This window comes from Rutidosis leptorrhynchoides, chromosome 8 (assembly GCF_046630445.1).
Source record: "Rutidosis leptorrhynchoides isolate AG116_Rl617_1_P2 chromosome 8, CSIRO_AGI_Rlap_v1, whole genome shotgun sequence".
In the NCBI taxonomy this organism is placed as follows: domain Eukaryota; kingdom Viridiplantae; phylum Streptophyta; class Magnoliopsida; order Asterales; family Asteraceae; genus Rutidosis; species Rutidosis leptorrhynchoides.
The window spans coordinates 14,142,399-14,165,184 of record NC_092340.1 but is presented as its reverse complement, the minus strand read 5'-3'; the positions used below and the strand labels follow the sequence as shown (position 1 = coordinate 14,165,184).

At 33.0% G+C, this 22,786-nt stretch overlaps 3 protein-coding genes across 4 annotated transcripts; 1 reads left to right on the top strand and 2 right to left on the bottom strand.

Moving 5' to 3' along the window:
- The first annotated feature begins 6,890 nt into the window (after positions 1-6,890).
- Positions 6,891-15,963, top strand: LOC139861555 (polycomb group protein EMBRYONIC FLOWER 2-like). Of its 2 annotated transcripts, none has more exons than XM_071849985.1 (22): positions 6,891-7,007; positions 7,179-7,232; positions 10,725-10,854; positions 11,054-11,109; positions 11,269-11,362; positions 11,507-11,669; positions 11,782-11,805; positions 11,911-12,047; positions 12,160-12,222; positions 12,322-12,449; positions 12,669-12,733; positions 13,324-13,376; positions 13,493-13,546; positions 13,647-13,706; positions 13,838-13,881; positions 13,985-14,094; positions 14,207-14,369; positions 14,476-14,518; positions 14,892-14,975; positions 15,059-15,138; positions 15,248-15,328; positions 15,486-15,963. In XM_071849985.1, the coding sequence occupies exons 3-22, from the start codon at positions 10,825-10,827 to the stop codon at positions 15,580-15,582; spliced, it is 1,629 nt and encodes a 542-aa protein (XP_071706086.1). In that variant the 5' UTR covers positions 6,891-7,007; positions 7,179-7,232; positions 10,725-10,824; the 3' UTR covers positions 15,583-15,963. The 2 variants fall into 2 exon arrangements, with proteins under 2 accessions (XP_071706086.1, XP_071706085.1); XM_071849984.1 differs by having other exon boundaries at positions 11,764-11,805.
- A 265-nt stretch (positions 15,964-16,228) lies between these two features.
- On the bottom strand, positions 16,229-17,189 carry LOC139861556 (oleosin L-like). The gene is made up of 2 exons (XM_071849986.1): positions 16,865-17,189; positions 16,229-16,491 (listed from the first exon to the last, which is right to left on the bottom strand). The coding sequence occupies exons 1-2, from the start codon at positions 17,155-17,157 to the stop codon at positions 16,311-16,313; spliced, it is 474 nt and encodes a 157-aa protein (XP_071706087.1). The 5' UTR covers positions 17,158-17,189; the 3' UTR covers positions 16,229-16,310.
- A 4,137-nt stretch (positions 17,190-21,326) lies between these two features.
- Positions 21,327-22,336, bottom strand: LOC139861447 (ethylene-responsive transcription factor 2-like). Its single transcript, XM_071849837.1, has one exon. The coding sequence runs from the start codon at positions 22,296-22,298 to the stop codon at positions 21,576-21,578; it is 723 nt and encodes a 240-aa protein (XP_071705938.1). The 5' UTR covers positions 22,299-22,336; the 3' UTR covers positions 21,327-21,575.
- Positions 22,337-22,786: the final 450 nt, after the last annotated feature.

Sequence of the window (22,786 nt, the reverse complement as noted above, 5' to 3'; positions counted from 1 at the left end):
CGAGCGTTAAGAGTTGACTCTGGTCCCGGTTCCGGATTTTCGAACGTCCTTGCGTACAATTTTATATTTTGTACTTTGCGTTTTGAATCTTGTACTCTTGTAATTTCGAGACGTTTCTTATCAATAATTGGAACCTTTTTGATTGTCTTTTGTACTTTTGAGCTTTTTGGTCGTTTGCGTCTTCAATTCGTCGAATCTGTCTTTTGTCTTCACCTTTTATTATTTAAACGAATATCTCTTGTAAATAGAACAATTGCAACTAAAAGCTTGTCTTTCTTGAGGAATAATGCTATGAAATATATGTTCGTTTTTAGCATTATCATGCATGTTAGAAGCTCTTTCTAATTCACGAAATCCTATGTTGGGATATGTTGAGTCAAAATAGGTTCTTAAGCCGTAGCGTAAAATTGCATTTGGGTTCCTCGCATTTAACGCTTTAAAGAAAACACGGCGTAACTTACGGTCTTCCCAATGTGATATACCCCACCTATCAAAGGAAAGCCTTTTATAAACTAAGGCATTTCTGGAAAGTCTTTCAAATGTTTGACAAGTTAATTTTGCCATAATTAATTGTGCTGATGAATTCTGACCGACTCTAGACAAGATTTCCTCAATCATATCCTCTGATAGATCTTCTAAAATATTCGGTTGTCTACCCTTAACGTCCATTTTGTTTTTATACTGTAAAATAGACAAGGATTAGATTCGTAAAAGATAATAACAAACAATACAAGCAATTTTTACATAGAACATAAAAGTACAAGCACACTACAATACATATAATACACAACATGATTACAACCCTCTAATCTGAATCACTGGTTTCTTCTTCTTCGGACTTGGTTCGTTTTCCTAATTTTCTAGGAATATATGGTGTTCCTCTAATACGAGCCGTCATTTTCCACAATGGTTTAGAAAAACCTGGTGGTTTAGAGGTTCCCGGGTCATTGTTACATTTTAGGAAATACGGATGTTGCCGATACATATAAAGTTCATCGGGGTTGAAATCGGGTTTCTCTATTTTTATACCTTTTCCCTTGTTATTTTCTTTCACTTTATTAAATTGGGTCGAGGTAATTTCTATAACATCATCGGAATCCTCATCGGGATCCGATTCATCAGAAAATTGGTAATCTTCCCAATATTTTGCTTCCTCGACGGAAACACCATTGACCATTATTAACTTTGGTCCGTTGGTTGAGGATTTTCTTTTATTTAATCGATTTACTATAGGTATCAATATTTCTTCCTCCGGAACCTCTTTTTCTTCCGGTTCCTCCTCTTCCGGTTCCTCTTCTTCCGGTTCCTCTTCGGGAATTTGTGAATCTTCCCAAAATATATTCGACTCTTCATTATTATTAGGTGAATCGATGAGATTTGTACTAGTGGTAGACATCTATCACACAATATCAAACACGTTAAGAGGTTAATATATCACATAATATTTACATGTTAATAATATATAGTTTCCAACAAAAGTGTTAAGCAATCGTTTTTAAATAAAACACGGTCGAAGTCCAGACTCACTAATGTATCCTAACAAACTCGATAAGACACACTAATGCAAATTTCTGGTTCTCTAAGACCAACGCTCGGATACCAACTGAAATGTCCCATTCATATTGATTATAAACGTTCCATATTAATTGATTTCGTCGCGAGGTTTTGACCTCTATATGAGACGTTTTTCAAAGACTGCATTCATTTTTAAAACAACCATAACCTTTATTCTATCTATAAAGGTTTAAAAAACATTACGTAGATTATCAAATAATGATAATCTAAAATATACCGTTTACACACGACCATTACATAATGGTTTACTATAAGAATATATTACATCAAAAATAAGTTTCTTGAATGCAGTTTTTACATAATATCATACAAGCATGGACTCCAAATCTTGTCTTTATTTTAGTATGCAATAGCGGAAGCTCTTAATAATCACCTGAGAATAAACATGCTTAAAAAGTCAACAAAAATGTTGGTGAGTTATATGTTTAACCTATATATTATCAAATCATAATAATAGACCATTAGGTTTCATATTTCAATATACATCCCATACATAGAGATAAAAACCATTCATATGGTGAACACCTGGTAACCGACATTAACAAGATGCATATAAGAATATCCCCTATCATTCCGGGAAATCCTTCGGACATGATAATAACAAATTCGAAGTACTAAAGCATCCGGTACTTTGGATGGGGTTCGTTAGGCCCAATAGATCTATCTTTAGGATTCGCGTCAATTAGTAGATCGGTTTACTAATTCTTAGGCTACCAAGCAAAAGAGGCATATTCGGCTTCGATCATTCACCCATATAATGTAGTTTCATTTACTTGTGTCTATTTCGTAAAACATTTATAAAACTGCATGTATTCTCATCCCAAAATATTAGATTTTAAAAGTGGGACTATAACTCACTTTAAAAGATTTTTACTTCGTCGGGAAGTAAGAATTGGCCACTGGTCGATTCACGAACCTATAACAAATATGTACAAATATATCAAAGTATGTTCAAAATATATTTACAACATTTTTAATACATTTTGATGTTTTAAGTTTATTAAGTCAGCTGTCCTCGTTAGTAACCTACAACTAGTTGTCCATAGTTAGATGTACAGAAATAAATTGATATATATTATCTTGAATCAATCCACGACCCAGTGTATACACGTCTCAGGCTAGATCACAACTCAAAGTATATATATTTTTGGAATCAACCTCAACCCTGTATAGCTAACTCAAACATTACTGCATATAGAGTGTCTATGGTTGTTCCAAATAATATATATACATGGGTCGATATGATATGTCAAAACATTTGCATACGTGTCTATGGTATCCCAAGATTACATAATATATTAGAATACATGTATAATACAATATAAGTTAGCTAGAATATGATTTGTATAGAATTGTTACAATATTTCCCGTAGCTACAACAATCAAAAAATATCCAATCTTGTTTTACCCATAACTTCTTCGTTTTAAATCCGTTTTGAGTGAATCAAATTGCTATGGTTTCATATTGAACTATATTTTATGAATCTAAACAGAAAAAGTATATATTTATAGTCGGAAATATAAGTTACAAGTCGTTTTTGTAAGAGGTAGTCATTTCAGTCGAAAGAACGACGTCTTGATGACCATTTTGAAAAACATACTTCCACTTTGAGTTTAACCATGATTTTTGGATATAGTTTCATGTTCATAAGAAAAATAATTTTCCCAGAAGAACAACTTTTAAATCAAAGTTTATCATAGTTTTTAATTATCAAACCAAAAACAGCCCGCGGTGTTACTACAACGGCGTATGTCCGGTTTTACGGTGTTTTATGTGTTTCTAGGTTTTAAATCATTAAGTTAGCATATAATATAGATATAGAACATGTGTTTAGTTGATTTTGAAAGTCAAGTTAGAAGGATTAACTTTTGTTTGCGAACAAGTTTAGAACTAACTAAACTATGTTCTAGTGATTTCAAGTTTAAACCTTCGAATAAGGTAGTTTTATATATATGAATCGAATGATGTTATGAACATCATTAATACCTCAGGTTTTGTGGATAAACCTAATGGAAATGAGAAAAATAGATCTAGCTTCAAAGGATCCTTGGATGGCTTGAAAGTTCTTGAAGCAGAATCATGACACGAAAACAAGTTCAAGTAAGATTTCCACTCGAAATAATATTGTTATAGTTATAGAAATTGAATCAAAGTTTGAATATGAGTATTACCTTGTATTAGAAAGATATATTACTGTAAATAAGAAAGATTTCTTGAGGTTGGATGATCACTTTACAAGATTTGAAGTAAGCTAGCAAACTTGGAAGTATTCTTGATTTTATGAAACTAGAACTTATAGAATTTATCTTAGAACTTGAAGATAGAACTTGAGAGAGATCAATTAGATGAAGAAAATTGAAGAATGAAAGTGTTTGTAGGCGTTTTTGGTCGTTGGTATATGGATTAGATATAAAGGATGTGTAATTTTGTTTACATGTAAATAAGTCATGAATGATAACTAATATTTTTGTAATTTTATGAGATATTTCATGCTAGTTGCCAAATGATGGTTCCCACATGTGTTAGGTGACTCACATGGGTTGCTAAGAGCTGATCATTGGAGTGTATATACCAATAGTACATACATCTAAAAGCTGTGTATTGTATGAGTACGAATACGGGTGCATACGAGTAGAATTGTTGATGAAACTGAATGAGGATGTAATTGTAAGCATTTTTGTTAAGTAGAAGTATTTTGATAAGTGTCTTGAAGTCTTTCAAAAGTGTATGAATACATATTAAAACACTACATGTATATACATTTTAACTGAGTCGTTTAGTCATCGTTAGTCATTACATGTAAATGTTGATTTGAAACCTTTAAGTTAACGATCGTGTTAAATGTTGTTAACCCAATGTTTATTATATCTAATGAGATGTTAAATTATTACATTATCATGATATTATGATATATTAATATATCTTAGTATGATATATATACAGTTAAATGTTGTTACAACTATAATCGTTACATATATGTCTCGTTTCGAAATCATTAAATTAGTAGTCTTGTTTTTACATATGTAGTTCATTGTTAATACACTTAATGACATGTTTACTTATCATTTAGACAAAATTGCTGAAATAGTCCCTGTGGTTTGTACTAAAATGTTGGTTTCGTCCCTGTACTTTTTTTTGATGGATTTGGTCCCACTGGTTTGTCAATGTTGCTGATTTAGTCCGTATCTCTGACGTCTGTCAAAAAAATCTGTTAACTCCAGTCATGTGCCAGACATGTGAGGGTATTTTTGCCCTTTCATTCTTTTATTGACAATACTGCTGAAACTGTCCCTGTGGTTTCTAACAAAATTGCTGAAATGATCCTTGTGATTTGTAAAAAAATTGCTGAAATCTTTATCCTAAAAATTTTATCTTCCTCACCTTCATCTTTATCCCTAAAAATTATAAACAAACCCTAATTTTTTTCATTTTCTTCAAACACTTTAATTAACATGGTAAAATCAAACCCACTAAAATTAAAACCAAATCTACTATGCTTAATAACATATAAACTTGATTCAACCACAAATACTACTAATAAATATACATATATCGATTAAATACATATAAATCAAACCCACCTAGATAAAACCCTCGATCTTGATTGTAAATAGCTGATTAAAGGTGACAAAAACATTAGCAGTATGGAACAAAGACAAAAGATGAAAAACTATATGTTATCTCATTCACATTTAACAGCTAAAGTACATCAAATATCAAATGTGCCAAGAAAAAAAAAACTTCCAAGTAACCCAGTAAAGAAGTTGTACATGTTCACCCACCATGACCCATTTTCTCAATTCTCTATCCTTTTTAATCGGTCAACATGAGCAATTTTCTCAAATCTGTACATGTTCCCTTTTGTTCTTCACTGAACAACACTAGATCTTAAATCTGGTTTATGTATGATAACGAAGCGTGAATTTGAAAAACCAAAGTCACCAGAAACTTTTAAAATAAGGGATTAAACATGTGAATAATAGCCTGAAACCTTTGAATCTGATTTCCTTGATAACGAATCCATCGCCAGATCTGTTGGTGGTGGTGGTTTGCGATTGAAGTTGAAGGTATCAAGTCGGTAATTAGCGATTGAAGGTGAAAACGAAGGGGTGAAGATGACCGGTTGCGATTGAAGGTGAAAACGGGTTGCTGTTGAAGATGACCTCCGACGGCGGTTGTGGTTACGGGTATGTGACCTCCGTCAGCGGCGGCGGTTACGTGTTATGTGACTTCCGGCGACGGTGGTGGTTAAGGGTTTTGAAGATAATTTGCCGTTTGAAATTTGAATCTGAACATATGGAAGAAAAAAGGGTTTTAAGAAAATGAGATGTGAAGAGGATGAATTTGGGTATGGATTTTAAAAGAGAAAATTATTTATTATTTATAAGAATAAAGGGTTTTAAAAGGAAATCATAAAAGAGAGTAAAATTAGGATAAAATGACTAAAATACCCTCACATGCATTGCACATGATCAGATTTAACGGCTAATTTTGACGTCCGTCAGAAATAGGGACTAAGTTAGCAACATCGACATACCATGAGGACGAAATCCATAAAAAAAAACCCACAGGGATGAAACCAGCATTTTGGTACAAACCACAGGGACTATTTCAGCAATTTTGTCTATCATTTATCATGATTAAACATAGTGTATCAATATCTTAATATGATTCATATGTATTTAGTAAGACGTTGTTATAACGATAATCGTTATATATATCGTTTCGAGTTTCTTAATTCAATAAACTCAATTTTATGTATATAACTCATTGTTAAAATACCTAATGAGATACTTACTTATCATAATATCATGTTAACTATATATATAATCATATATATGTCATCATATAGTTTTTACAAGTTTTAACGTTCGTGAATCACCAGTCAACTTGGGTGGTCAATTGTCTATATGAAACCTATTTCAATTAATCAAGTCTTAACAAGTTTGATTGCTTAACATGTTGGAAACACTTAATCATGTAAATAACAATTTCATTTAATATATATAAACATGGAAAAGTTCGGGTCACTACAAAATACAACAAATTTGACCGATTTTACCGACTTTTTGGTTTTTTCGAATTTTGAGAGATTTTGACCTAATTTTTTCAACTTTGACCCGAATTTAACCGTTGACTGTCATATTAGACGGTTTTCTTCGATACGGGATGGAGTAGTCACCAAACCGTCGCAACGGCTCGAGACTGGGTGTTTTGCAACAGTGACCCAAACACACAATATATAAAAGAGGTAAAAAAAACCCACCCAAATTGACTTTGACCTAAAATTTAAAATCAGAATTCCAAAAGTAAGCCCAAAATTCGGAGATGGTGACACATCACCGTCACTGAAAGTCGCCAACCTCTGTGTTATCGCCGGAAAAACCTACAGATGCACACAATTCCTATTATTAGCTTCTCATTATATCAGGTAATAATTATTACTGTAGTTTTTCGTTGTTGTATATGGAAATAAACTAGGGTATATAACTCAATCACCGATATATATTTATCGTGGTATTTGTTTTTAATCAATGTTGTTATTGATATTGTTTTAACCACTGATTTGACCTAATCGTGCGCGTAATGGTTATTCTGTTAGGTTTATTTTTTTTCTGAAATGACAAAAAGAATGTGGTGTTCTATTCCAGCCCAGGTAAGCACTTTGTTCAATTTATTGTGTGAAATTAAGTATTATTATTATTATTATTATTTTTTTGTAAAATGTTTTGTGTGTTGATAGGTATTGTAACATCGCTGGTTAATCTATTGTATTGTAAGCATTTGGTATGAATTATAATTAATGGAGGCAACAACAATACACATGATCTGAATTAAATGGAAAATGAGAATATACTAGAAATCTTATGAGTTTTCAGACAACATAAGTTGAAGCTAAATCTGCCAATCAAAAAAGTAAAGAACCACGAATCTAATGAAACTCGTGATTAGAATTATCATATACATATGCACGTATGCAACATGAGTCATCAAACCATTTACCTTAGTAACAGTGTTTCCTTAATGAACAAATGTTATGTTCATGATTGATTGAGTCGTATAAGACCTCTGAAATCATTCTCGACTCATTACCGTTGGATTACTTGTAAACCGTTCACTCCAATTTAATGACTTAAGTCTTTAAGTGTCATCTAATTCTTTTATCGAGTCCATTGCTAGTTATTTAATTACATAGTTCATGTTTTTACTTTTACATCAATCATATTTTACACGTTCTTGTTACCGTCCACTTATGACATCTTGAAACCTAAACAAGTTGATTACGTTATTTGCTGGAATGAAATGTTATGTATATTTTTCTTTCACAATGTTCTTAGACTATTCAACTTACCAGTTTTTCTATCATCATAGTTGTTTCTACATTGACTTAACTTCCATTTCTACCAAAAATGGACATTTGAATTTTTGTCAATGGTTGACCATTATAATTTAACACTTTCTTCTTTTGGTGTGACCCTACACACCTCTTAGATGGTCTTCCATTCTACGACAAATAGTTCATCATTCTCTTTAAGAGGTAAGTTTGCATCTAGAGTTGAATGAATAACGTTTTGTAGTATTTGAATTAATAATGGCAAAATTTAGGGTTACGATATTACCGCTATAGGAAGTTGAGGGACTTGTCTATCATGGAATCGTGTCATTTTGTTGAGTGTTGATAGTTGATGCTTTATGTTCTACATAAATTCTAGGTATCTGAGATGCATCGTGCTATCCTCCTTAGTTTGGTGTTAATTATACTCTAGTGGATTATATATTACTCCTTCTGTCCCATTATAAGTGTCCACCTACTTTTTGCACACAGATTTAGGAAATCTCACTAACTTCATTCTCCAGTAATAAAATATTTTCTTTCCACTATAATCTCTTCTGATTGATTGAAATACAAAGTGGACACTTGAAATGGGATCTCCCAAAATAGTAAAGTGGACACTTGAAGTGGGGCGGAGGGAGTATTGTTTATGTTTCCGGGTTATAGTTGAATCATTTATTACTTTGATGTTTGGGCTATAACTTCGTAAGATGTAAGGGGTTAAGTGAAATTTGTACGACTATAAAAATGATGTTAAGTTGTTATTATTTAATGTTTTGGGGCTTTAGTATCATCATTTGTTAATTTGAGGTCCGGGCTATTACTTTGTAAGATGTAAGGGGGTAAGTTGAAACTTGTATGGCTATAAATATGATGTTTTAGGTATTGTAACCCTAAATCATACAATTGGAAAGGGAAAAATTAGTGTTGGCGGCGTAACAATTGATAATATTTCTCATACGGCAATGTCAATGAGCGAATCAAGGTATAGATTCCGTTAATTTCTTTTATAAGTACTATGTGATCTGATCTACATTCTCATGTTTCATTGATTTGTTTCTCATTAAGTTCTTTGATCCGTTTCGTAGTTACATAAATTCTATCTGATATCACATGTAAGTCGTTGATTTGTTAATATGGTAGGTTTATAAATCCTAGCACAATATGTAATATATACATTCCTTTAAATAAGATTAATAGCAATTATATTTGTATGATAGAAGAGCCAATTTCTGAACATACTAAATAGATCACTAATGGGGATCATATTTGTTTTGTCTCTTAATTACTCGACGTGTTTTTTAGGAGAGCGATGAACCATAATTTTCATTTTAAGTTGATAAGGGGCTTGAACATTTGTAATTGATTGAATTTAGACAAAAAGATAGGGAGAAACACTTTGTAAAAAATTTCGTGATATCGATTTTATTTCTGATTTAGTCTACTCTTAGTTTGTTGGAGTTATAATAATAATGTAGCATCTACAATTGTTGTTTAGAAATGGTTTACTAAAAGTTCCTTTAAGGATATGAAAGTCTTGGATATTTGAACATTAAAGTGATGAAATAGTTATATTTATGTTTAGTAAACTTGTGATTGTTAAATTTGTAATTAATTGTTTAGCTTATCAAAATAACATTTGATGTAACTATCTGAAATCCTAAGGTATTAAACAAAACTTATTGTGGTACAATTGCAGTAAAAGATCTATCCTTGATGAGGTAAAAGATAATGTTCTAAAAACTGTATTAATTTTCACACGCGAATTAAAAACCGCATTAAAATGAAATATCTATTCTAAATCTTCTTGTGTTGATTCTTGATATATGAACTAAAACATTTTGTTTGGTTGTTGGATTTTTTTAAGCACCTCCATGGTTATTTTAGTGTTACTCTGCAAGTTAGATTCACATAAGTTGACATAGCTATTAAACATTTAAACACAACCTGGGAAGAATTTGTATCATTTTTATACGCACCTCTTTGTTTCATTTAGTGTTACTGTATACAAGATTACAAGTTGCAGGTTCCTTATGTTCTCGATGTTTTGGATATTTATTTGAGTTATTATGGTGGTATCAATTCGACTATTATGATGTCTGCAAGTTCTTACCAATTTGGGCTCGTACTAGATTTTCGATTTATTTATTACTTTGAAAATCAGGTTTTTCTTATGACACTTGTGCCACTTGAATTTTGTTAGTGTAGGTGAATGATGTTAAAATTTGTTTTAGTCTAACGAGCCCTTTTGGTTTGAAAAATGTTAAGAGTAAGAAAATTGGTATTGGACCTTTGAACTCGTGGAACATATTGAGTTTGAGGATATTGTAAAATCTTTACAGGTGGTTTTAGTATTTTGACATAATTTATTATGTGGTTGCATGTTCATTTCCAACCATGGTTTTAAAGTCAGTCAAAATAGTCCCCGACTAGTCAGGATTCTCAAGTAGTCTGACCCGACTAAGCTAAGTCAATCAAAAGTCTCCGGTCAACGTGTCAAAGTCGTTCAAAAGTCAGTTTTAACCAGTGAAAGTTGGATTGATTCAGTCAAAATCGTCAAATTTGGGTCAAAGTAGCTCAAAAACAGTCTAGGTCAACGCTCAAGTAGTCTTAATTGTTCAAAACACTCCCTTAGTTTACTTGTCGATAGTATATTATTTGTCAAATAATGATTATCTATCTTATTTATTATTCAATCACCACTTAATATCCAACATAATCAAGTTACATTGATAAATCCATATAAATATAGATAAAAGTTAGCTTACTCTCTAAGTTTATCCATACCAAATTGATATCTGCATTTGTTTGTAGTTACTTGGAAGGCTCGGAACTTGGGGTCGTTTTCTCGGACGAAGAACAAGCGGCAGCTGAGCAAAGCTTCGAGGCCTATTGTAGGCCCGTTGGATTGTACATGATGCTACAACGTTTTTCTGATGACAAAGTTAGTTACTATTTATTTTGCATGCTTCTCCTTTTTTATTATTATTATTATTATTTTTTTTTATTTTAGCTTTTAGGGTTTAAATGAAGTATTAATTGTGTATAATAGCTTAACCTTTGCTGGTTCTCAATTTATAGTTATATCTGTATCATGTAATCATGCATGTTTTTAGCTGATTGATGGTATGATTGTCATGCAGCCGCGATTTTTGTCAAGAACATTGGGCTACAGAATACAAAACAAAAACAAAAGAAGGTGAGATATGCTACATAATCTTGCAGATCTATGTATCCAATGACTGATATTTACTTTCATTGTTCATATACATTATGAGGTTTTTCTTATACTTCAGGATTTTGAAAATCCCATTAGTTTTGATGCTTCAAATTGATGTCTTGCTTCTGTTGATATCAGGATAAAGTTATCGGTGTCTATTCCAAATGGATCAGAAGCTCGAAATCTGTTTCCGTTTTATATATTGTTGGCCAAACCAATTCCTACTCAACAGGTGCTTGTTTGAAATAAATATCCGTTAATTCTTTTGCACTATATCTTATCTTATATATATATATATATATATATATATATATATATGCTGCCCTGATATCTCTAATGCCATGTATGCAACTTTTTTTGTGTTTCTGAATTCTAGACATCATGTTCTAAATACCGATTCAAAAGAGCTTCAGTGTTGACTGTTGTTAATGGAGCTAAAACTGTGAGTTCAGCTGAAGTAAAATTAATTCTTCCGGAGTATAATATTCTTTCGACACTGATCGTGAACGGCTCGGTTGCTCTGTTGTTGGTGAGCTGCGGTATGACATGTTTTCCAGTTTAAATCTGTTCAGAGGAATGTTTTGTTTTTTATTATTATTATTTTTTTAGTTAATGTCTATGAAAAATTTGCAGCCGACATTACCTTCTCAGAGGATATGTGGCAGGCAAATGACGGTATGTTTTCTCTTTGAAAGATACACTACGTATAATTAAATGACATTATTAATATTCAATGTTCAGTTTCTTATTCATCACCTTAAATTTGTTTATGTTTGACAGTATTCAAGGGTTACTGTCGAATGGGGAAAATTTCTCTTGATTTTCTTCAATCATCAATAGAGACATCTCGAAATTTAAGTAGAGGGGAGAAAATCAGGGCAACGTCCGAAGTTAGTATGGAATCATGCAATATGAAGGTAAGCTTTCAAGTACACATTTTGGTGATGGGTCATTTTATATTTATATATATATTTATATTTATTTGTATTTCCTTCGTGTAAATTGATGAGTGATCAATTAAATTTGCAGTTGGATTGTTCTGGAGAGGAGAAACACATATCTTTTTCTGCTCCACATAAGTCTAATACTGTGGTATGTCTCATCTTAACATATACTTTGTTGGTCAAAATATATGAACTTATTTACTGATTTTGTTTTTACCGGTATAATGTCATTTTACGGTTAACGCAGAGTATATTGCAGCAAGTACCGGTTATTTGTGCAGCACAAGAGCTTGGAGCAAAAGATTTAACACCTTACGACTTGAATGAATGCAACAATGTTCTTAATAATAGTAATGTAATGCCTCAAAATTCAAGGTTGCCAATCTCAATTTCCTGTCCGTATTTTGTAGTGGAATTTTAAAACAAGAAAATTTGGTAATTTATTATTTTACTGTCTAAAAATATCTTACTCTTTGGTCAAGCTTTTTACGGATGTTTGTTTATCCTACCTGTCTTTTTTTTTTCTCATTAATATCGTCATGTATATTAACTATTTAAAGTGTGAGTAACTGTAGATATTTTTTTTGTTGCCAGGCTAAAAGCTGGAAATGTTATTTTCAATTACAGATACTATAACAATACGATGCAAAGGAGTGAAGGTATGGATGTTTTTTCGCTATTATGCAGTTTCATGAGTTGTGTGATATGCATTGCTAGGTCTCTTTTTATTTTTATTTGTGTTGTTTCGATGACATCTCATTATTTCATCCTTGTATCTGCTAAATATATCATCATTGGCTCCTCTGCATTACATCTTTGGGTACGTTTGATTACCCCTTAATGGAATGGGTCAACGCTGAACGCTTAACCATTCAACATTCAACACGTTTGTTTCTGACGTGTGCTGAACCATTCAAATACTTTCTTAACCATTAAGCACCTAAATTTTATGTGATATCCTTATTAAATTAATATCAAGATTACTTATTAAACAACTATATTATTTTTTTTTATTCATGCAAGTTATTAGTAAAGTAATTTTATATCATTCATATTGTTCATTCAAAATTGTTCATTCAAATTGATTATCAAACATGTTATCGTCATTCATAACCAACTTCTTTTGGAACCTTTGAATCATTCGGCTTATGAATCATTCAGTGTTAAATCATTCAGTTTTATCAAACGCAGCTTTAGTGTTCCCAATTTTCTTGACTGACTTCATGTTCATGGAATATGAATGTTGCAGTTACGGAAAATTATGGATGTCCATTCTGCTTGTTAAAATGCGGAAGTTACAAGGTACATACAATCTTTTCAGACCCTGTTATATATCCTATATTTTTAGTTTATGCTTATAGTTATTTCTCATAGGTTACATGATCATGATATGATATGGTTATCTTAATGTCTTTCAGGGTCTGACATATCACTTGACAGCGTCACATGATCTATTCCACTTTGACTTTTCGGTGAGTAAATGTATTATGGATCTACTACAGTTTATTTATGACTTCTGTATTCGACTGTGGTATTTACTTTTATTATAACTTTATTGTTTGATATTAATAGATAAATGAAGATTATCAAGCTGTGTATGTATCTGTTGTCAGCGATGCATTAATTTTTGAGGTAGTTTACTCTTTCTATGCTTCTAAAGTAGCTTACCGAGTTTTTTAGATTACTAATTTTCATAAACTTTTATCAATATGACAATATGAATTATATAATACTCATTTTCTCCTTCAATTAATGATCTGCAGAATATTGGTAGCAGCATCCATAAAATGGAAAATTATTCCATTCGGTAAGTTGTAACAATTTTTTTTTTTATTATTATTTTTAGTTCGCTTTTCATTATAACTGAATGCTAACTTAGTAACTTATATTGGGTAACACACTTTCGACAGTCGTATGCCTACAAACGCTAGAAAATCATCTACTCAAAGTCACAATCCAAATAAAGAACATCAACTTGTGTTAACTTCAGATACGCCTGCAACCGTCAGTGACTCAAGAGGCAAGATAAATTAGACGAACAATATTTGCATACATCTAGTTTTAAACGCAGCATGCTTATCTTCAAAAACTATAAATTTTGTTTTTTTGTTTTTTCTTTTTCAATATTACAGGTGTGTTTGAGCATGCGGAGTGTAATTTACCAGGTCCTAGTACAACATCTGCCTCAAATCATACCGTTGTGACACGTAGTGGACCACAATCTAGGGCTCTACAAGTAACTGGACGCAAGTGTTCATCAAGAAAGCTATCAAATAAACGATCCAATAATAGCAAGTACGTTTATTTGTTTCTCACTTTTGCTCTACTATTGACAGCTGAAACTGTCACTTGTTAAAAGTTTATATTCAACTTATACTTACCAGTCTCTTTTTTATTGCAGCCTATTGCAGAGTGGACAGTTTTATCACTCACGTACAAATCAGGTTACCACCTTCCTAGTATTACATATACTTTAAGGTGGTGTTTGTATTTTAAGATGTTTTTGTCTGAAGATCTGCGGACCATGTCTGTATAGAAAATGTGGCCTAAAGGTGTGTATTGTATGGTTGTATGCTGAATAGTGAAGACTAAAATAACAGAATCATGTGCGCAACATTAAGAAGCATATTTCTAAGTATGTGAGTTTAAACTCGCATACATAAGACATAATAAGACATTATTTTAACTTATATCTATTGGCGCGTAGACATAGCAAAATAAAAACAAACAACACCTTGACTTACCACGTTAGGAATAAAGCTTGTTTTTCTTTTCAAAATGTGACTTGAATTTGTTTTGTGTACTCTTTACATTTAGCCAATGGCACTCGAGCAAGTATATGCAGACCATGATAGTGAAGATGAAGTGGATGACGATATTGCAGACCTCGAAGACCAATGGGTTTGTTTTGTTTTCTATAGTTTAATTTCGTTACACAGATATTAAACGACAATCTTCATCGTTTACTTTCCGTAATTCTTCAGCTTCTGAATGACTTTGTGGACGTATCCATGGATGAAAAGCAAATGATGCATTTATGGAACTCGTTCGTTAGAAGACAACGGTAAATGTGTTTTGCAAAACATAATGTAATACATGTCTGGATGTTATGTATGTAAAGTATGATGCTTTAACTTCAAACATGTTTGTGATGATGATGATGATGATGTCAGAGTGTTGGCGAATCGGCATATTCCATGGGCCTGTGAGGCGTTCTCAGTCAAGCATGGAGAAGACCTTGCGAAGATTCATTGGTACCTTCTCATTTTCCTGATACTTTGTAATTATTGACAAACTTTAGGGACCAACTGTGTAATTTTGTCTTTAATATATCCGAATGCAGTTATGCTGGATATTACAATTTGGCCACTATTAACTGTCTTTAAGATTGCAAAACTTGTGATTTGGCAGGTGTTGGAGTCTCTTCTTGATCAAGTTGTATAATCAGGGTGTTGTTGACGCCAAGACCATCGACAAATGTAATTCGATTGTGCGGAGTTTCCTTTAGGTGTGCATGGTACAAAACCGAACCAATAGAATCTTATAGGAGTAAGTCTGACCGAATACCGGATTTGGTTCAGTGCCGTTTGACCGAAAAACAGGACCGAAATAGCAACAAAATCGAAAGTTCGGTCCAATTCTAAGTCTTATTAGACCGAGGACCGGAGTTTCGGTCCCGTCCAAACCGAACCCTGGCAAAATGTGGGCCAAAGACCGGACCGAAATAGCGGGCCAAAGACTGGACCGCAGTAGCTCGGGTTTCTCTGTTTTTCCCGCAATAGGCACAACCCTAGTTTTTGTTATCGTTGATTATAGATTATGTCTAACATGTGCATGTACAATGCACCCTAAATCTGCTGTTACTTGACTTGCTTGATTTTACATATAATCATAGAATGTTCTCTCTTGATGTTATTCTTGTTTTGGTTTATAATTTGTGTTCTAAACTAACAAAGATTGTTGCATATCCAACTACCTTTCATTTATCAGTGTAACACGAATGCAAGCATTTATTTAAAACAGGACTGCATAGTACAACTTGTTTCTATAATGGAGTTATTATTATTTTGATCGAGATTAAGATTAAGATTTGACTAAGATTGAGATGGGATGAACACAAACAGATGAACAACTAATATAGCCAACACTCCTTATTTAAACATCCAAATAAAAACACAAAAACAGATACACAACGAGCAAAGCTACAAAGACACCAACATTATCATCAACCAAGTTTTAATGATGACCAACTCCTGTTCCAGTTGTATGATGGGTCCCATAATGACCACCAACACCACCGCCACCACCTCCCATAGCATGCTCACTCCGGTCCCTAAATTCCCTTGCCTTCGAACCCAACTTGTGTGTAGCCTCGTCCAACGAATCCGCCCCAGTCGGATGTCGACCCGTCACATACCTGAAATGGTTAAATTATTAATGCATCCCTTTTTTTAGTGTTTATTGTAGAGAAAATGTAGTAAATTCACTGTATTTTTATAATTTTTTTTTATTGATTATTAATATCTAAAATTAGGATGATGACAATAACAAATGACATACATTACAGTACATTAACAACTAATAATAAAATTATTAAATATTAATTACAAATATAATAAAAAAAGGAAGAAAAATGTTAAATATTCACTGTATAAATGAAATACTCCGTATATCTCTAATTATTAACTTCATTAGAGATATACGGAGTATTTCATTTGCATTTTTCTTCGGTTCTTGATGAAATAATATGTAATAATGCAAATGAAATGTTTTTAAATAAGCGCATGTACCTGTACATCCATGCTAGGACGGTGGCAGCTGCAATACCTAAACCTCCCGAAGTTAAAAACCCAGTTGTCAAAATAAAAACGGTGATCACAGCCGGTACTAAAACCGGACTAAATATCACAAGTAATGGAGTTGCAACCGTAAGTGCAATCACGGTTCCTGCAAGTGTTAGACCGGATAGAACCAAAAGGGACCCACCAGCGGTTACAGCCGTTGCAGCTTTGGCTATTTGGTGGGCTTTTGATTGACCCCAATGTTGCTCGTGTTGATTGTGTTGTTGGTACCCATGTTGCATTTCGTGACCTCGTTGGTGGTAAATTTCGGTCATTTTTGTTGTTGTTGTGATGAAATTGTAATAAAGAGAAAATTATGTTTTCCGATGAGAGAATTGGTGAGGGTGGATTTTAAGTTTTATAGAGGTGGTAAAGTGACACGTGTTTGAAGATGGTGTCACGTGTACGTGAGCTGATTGTTATTTGGCGGTCGTAGTACTTGAATTAAGCCACGTGGTTCTTGTTTTGTTTGTTTTGCTTTATCTCGGTATTGTTATTGTTATAGTTGGGCTCAGCCATTGATGAAGAATTTTTATAAATATGGGCCTTACCTAGGTGTTTAAGGTAATTGGTCAAAATACCTCTACATTTGGATGTGATTAACAAATTGTTCTAACAAAACGTAATCGTAAAAATTTCTCTGATCATACATTAGGTACCACGCATGATACGTGTAACTTGATGCGTAATGTATATTTACGAGTTTTTCATTGAAACGACATACTTTTTAGTGTAACACGCCTTCTTTCTGACGTAAAAAGCAAGACGCACGGGCCAACATGCACCATGCGTGTTGGTGTGTGTGTGGTGCGTGTTGTCCCGGATAAGATGGGATTTTCAATACAGATTTCTGACATTTTTCAAAATTTTCGGATTTTCAAGATTAGAATTTTCGAATTTTAAAAACAGGACTTTTCGGAATGCGACCGAGACAAGGCAAACCATAGATTATCCTGTTCAGTTGAGATGTTGATCTTAGAGTATATTCTACGCTTCTTCTCCTGAAGCATTAGGTGTACCCATGTCGTTATGTGGACACCGGACATTTAACCAAGGGTCGAATACAGTCTGTTCACCAATCGTTAGTTGTGTCGGGTTCAACCTTCTCTCTATTTTACTAATTCTGGTCAATTTATTTTTCGTGGTAAGCTCAACCAACATATATACATTTTCCAGAAAAACAAAGCATAACGAGCTTAAAAAATGGTTCAAAAAATAGCAGATTAGCACAACAGCATGCACCATGCGTATTTCTTGTGGCGTGGACTCGGTAGCGGAAGCAGGATTTTTTTTCACCGGGGGCTAAAAAAAAAAATTAAAACCATAACAATCCTTTTGGGCAAAATATGGAGGTTTTTGGGCAAAAATAGAGGTTTTGGGGCAAGAAATACAGGTTTTTAGGAAAAATATGAAGGTTTTTGGACAAAACTTGAAGATCTGTGGGCAAAATTTGAAGGTTTTGAAGCAAATTTTGGAGAATTTTGAGCAAAATTTGAAGGATTTTGGGCAAAATATATAGGTTTTGGGGCAAAAAAAGTCCACTGAGGCTAAAGTCGAAAAAACCAAAAATTTTCCACTAAAATTTCAAAATTGACTGGGGCGGGCACCCCACCCTGCCCCCCAAGTAACTCCGCCCCTGGGCATGGTGCGTGTTGCAAATATCAACATCAACACTTGTGTTGACGTAAACGAGAAAAAATCAACATTAACTACTTTGAAGGGTTTTTTTTTCTCACAATCAACCATAAGCAACAACAACAACAACAACCACAATACGTATATACTACATTAATATTACATTACTAAATCAATTCAAAAAATCCGAATCTATATACGCACATCAAATTTTCGACGAGATGTCATCACAAAGAATGAATCAGACGAAAGGAAAAGTGTTGTTATCTGATCTTTAAACATTTTGGAAGTTTTTTTTAGCAGTCCGATTGCTCGATCAACAACTTTAATACCACGGATATTCACAAATTTTCGCTCGGTCAACAACTTTAAAAAGTGAGTGGATTTCATGGTGCGTGCATGCGTTTTAAGGAGGGTAAACGGGTATAATCACGCTTGTAGGTTGAAGTTTAACTAAAATCTAGTGATTGACAAGCAAAAAAAAAACGAATGAATCGAACGAATTCAAGAAAAACCCTGTTTCATGTGTGTTTCGAGGTTTTTGGTGCGTGTGAGTTTTAAAACTGATTTGAGCACCTTATTAAACGAGCAACATGCATCGTGCGTGGTTAGAGGGCATTATTACAATTTTTAAATTTTAGGGGTATATTTTTAAACTGTTTTGAATACGAGGGCGTTTTGACCAATTTCCGTATTTATAATCGTGGTTCTATCATCATAGAATTTTTATTTGGGCCACGGCATAAACTGTTCCTTGGAGGTTGTAAGATGTATGTTAAGATAGAGGTGTATATGGACCGTGGCTTGTAAAGATTTGTCGATAAGTTTGGGCTGTTTTAAATGGGCTTTTATTTCATACACTAGAATGCAAAACATGCACAAACTTACTTCTTTAAGAAAGACAAAAATAAATAGAAAACACAAATGCGTGGCTTGAATTTGAATAACAAATACTTTTTTTTTAAAAGGCAATAGATATTTTATTATAATTAACGCAAAGGTACATTTACAACAAGGATTAACCCAAATTCACGAAACGATGAAAATCCTATATATACAAGGAGCGATGAGGAAGAGCATACTAAGTAAGAATCCACCAATACTCAACACTCCGAACCACACATTAGATCATATGATATACTTCTTTGGATTAATCAACCATGTATGCCAATCGATCTGCAAAGCTTTACAACGTTTCGCAATCCATTCAAAACTCTTCACTTGAATCTCGTTTAATGCAACCGGTGGATTCCAACTTGAGTTTTTGAAAGTCTTTTTATTCCGATTTTTCCAAATAAAATAAGTACAAGTCATAAACTCGCCATTGATCTGGTGAGGGAGAACCTAAAGTGAAAAACTCAAATAAACATGAAGCTAAATGATATTACTTGTAGCCAAACTGAATACATGGCCAAGCAATTAATGCCATACCAGAAAACAAGGATATAAATAAAAGAAGTAAGATTAAGCAAGAAAACCCTTCTAGAACACATTTATATTATACGAATACTTGAAAAGTCAAGCTGAAAAGTCAAAGCAATGTTGACATGAGAAAACATGATAACATGGTAATCGAAATTATTGATTTGAAAATTGGTACTTAATCTGAATATCTGATCTCCTTTATGTAGCAATAAAAGAATTAGCATTATTGACTGATGACCCCATAAATGGTTGAAAAACAAAGCCTATTTAAATATAAAAAGCTACAATCGTTTTAGTTTAAGTGTGATTAATGATTTTTATCTTATGCCTTAGGGCATAAGTTAGTCATTCCCCTTATATAAACTGCTGTATTGGTCACTAAAGAAAAATAACCTTTTTGCATTGATTGTTGATAATTGAAAATTAATTGTTGTCTTTTCATATTGATAGAAGATAGAAGATAGAAGATATAGATATATAGATAATAGATAAAATAAAAAGGTTTTCGTCATAGTTTAATGCCATTGCGATTCTAAAGTTAACACAATAGTGGAGTACAATAAAGTATGTTAAAGAAACTTTTATTTTAAAATCTTTTGTTATGAGACTAAAGGTCGCCCATAGTTTATATTATAATATAGTTTAAATGTGATTAAAATTATGATTTTTATCATTAGTTGTTGTCGACAAGTTGCTATTATCTTATCGACATAAAACAGAATAAGGGGCATAGCTTTAGAATCATTCATATGGAGATTTGGATTTAATTGTTATTTGATACACCATTTACATGATTCAGTTACCTAATTATTAAAAATATTTTAATATCAAGAAATAATATAAAAAGCGCAAATATTAATAAGTATAGCTTAAGACTAGCTATCAAATATTTGGTATTGTTACAAATAAATAAAATACAATGATTATTTGACACCTAATGAACCTTTAATCGACTACCCGTTTATATTTACGAAATTATTCGTTGAATTTTCATTTATAAAATAACTTTAAATTCTGTATTAGATTATTCTTTAATCCGACAGCTTGTTAAGTGAACGAAAACAGTGTAGAGCACTAGAGCATTTTAATTAAAAATTGTAAAGCACTAAAGCTATACTTATTCATGATATATACACAACAAAATTTTTACAAATACACAATCAAACATACTTTACAGTATTGTACAGTACAATACTGTACATGTTTGGTTGTGTATTTGTAAAAATTAGTTGTGTAGATATCACTACCCTTATTTTTATCCATAGAACTAATAGTCTAATATAATTACTTTTAACTTATTAAACTTTTAATAATAAGAATTAAAACTCCTATCAACCACACTGTACTTAAATAAATAAATAAAAAAGCCCCCATGTTGCATGCATGGTAACACATTTCCATTTATGACCACACATTTTTTTACATCACTCATTAATCTCAAACTGTAATCAGGGCCTTTTCGGTATTTAGCTTCAATCCTTATCCGACAACACCGGGTCGGACCTAGAGCGTATCTTTTTCGATCCTATGGATCCATACAGTTGCAACTTGGCAACGCTCAACAAATCCAATCCACTAATCGGCTCGGCTTAAAATCTAACTATTCAGAAACGGCTTCAGCCAAATTTGATGAACGGCTTTGCACTTCCGGCTCAATTTTCTCAACCGTCGACGCTTTCGTATTTCTTCTCTTGGAAGAACCACTTACCGAAGCCGATGAAGCCGGGGATGACGGCTCAGGTGACCTCCTTTTAGACGTCACTCTAACCGGCTCCGGCTCATTCAAGCCGATTCTATGAGGAAAGTTCAATAAAGCTTTTGAGCCACGCATCCTATAAGCCGCTATATCGTAAGCAGTAGCTGCTTCCTCAGCCGTTTCATAAGTCCCAAGCCACACTCTGGCGCCATTTTTAGCCGGGTCTCTTATCTCAGCCGCAAACTTCCCCCACGGTCGCTGCCGTACACCACGGTAGTGTTTTCCCTTCGTTGGCGCCGTAACGGACGTTGACGACGTTTCTTCTATCTTCATGGGTGAGGCTGTGATAGTTGTTAGAGTTAACGGCTCAGTTGCTAATTCTGTCGACTCGGCTTTAATCTCTTTAACGGAGAAATTAAACGGAGTCCATCCAACACTAACGGCGTCACGTAAAATACCGTAAATAACCATATCTTCTGAATCGTCAACTTTTAAAGGTAAGTCGCCCCAATTTTCCGTTAAACATGGCACGAGACTACTGAAGCTTGTACTCCGGCAAAACTTCGGTACATCACCGGAATTTGTTACCGGAAAAGGCTCTACACCGTATGAAGGAATTTGCATCATTTTGAAAATATGGGTTTTTGTGGGTTTTTAATGGGAATGCGAACTGAAAGAAAATTATTTGGGATAAAGGAAGAAAATGATGGGTATTTATATGCGATGCTGAGGTGGAATAGTGGATGGGAGAAATTGTAAATTTGAAAAGTTGAGGGAAGGTGCTGTGAAAGTTCATATAGTGGGCAAGTGGGCAACTTGAGACGACAAAAATAAAAAATAAAAAAAATAATTATATAAATCACGTGGTGAATGTACGAACCATTAATGGTATGACGTCATGGCTTGACGCATCATTTTATTATTTATTTTATTCATAATTATTATGGAGTAAAATCAATTAATTATTAATTATATCAAATTAAATTAGATATAAATCTAATCTAGTACGAGTATCCAATATAAAATTATAAATTTAAATTATCAAAATAACTACTCCGTACTAAATAATGAAAGTCACACGTAGCATATCCCAATAATCTTTTTTATGTATGATA

What these genes read in the sequence shown, in the direction of transcription:
- LOC139861447 (XM_071849837.1), bottom strand. Translation starts at nt 22,298, where the DNA reads ATGATGCAAATTCCTTCATACGGTGTAGAGCCTTTTCCGGTAACAAAT.
- LOC139861555 (XM_071849984.1), top strand. Translation starts at nt 10,825, where the DNA reads ATGATGCTACAACGTTTTTCTGATGACAAA. An exon ending in CACATAAGTCTAATACTGTG is followed by an intron (nt 12,223 to 12,321) that starts GTATGTCTCATC and finishes CGGTTAACGCAG; the next exon opens with AGTATATTGCAGCAAGTACC. An exon ending in AACCGTCAGTGACTCAAGAG is followed by an intron (nt 14,095 to 14,206) that starts GCAAGATAAATT and finishes TCAATATTACAG; the next exon opens with GTGTGTTTGAGCATGCGGAG.
- LOC139861556 (XM_071849986.1), bottom strand. Translation starts at nt 17,157, where the DNA reads ATGCAACATGGGTACCAACAACACAATCAACACGAGCAACATTGGGGT. An exon ending in GTCCTAGCATGGATGTACAG is followed by an intron (nt 16,492 to 16,864) that starts GTACATGCGCTT and finishes TAACCATTTCAG; the next exon opens with GTATGTGACGGGTCGACATC.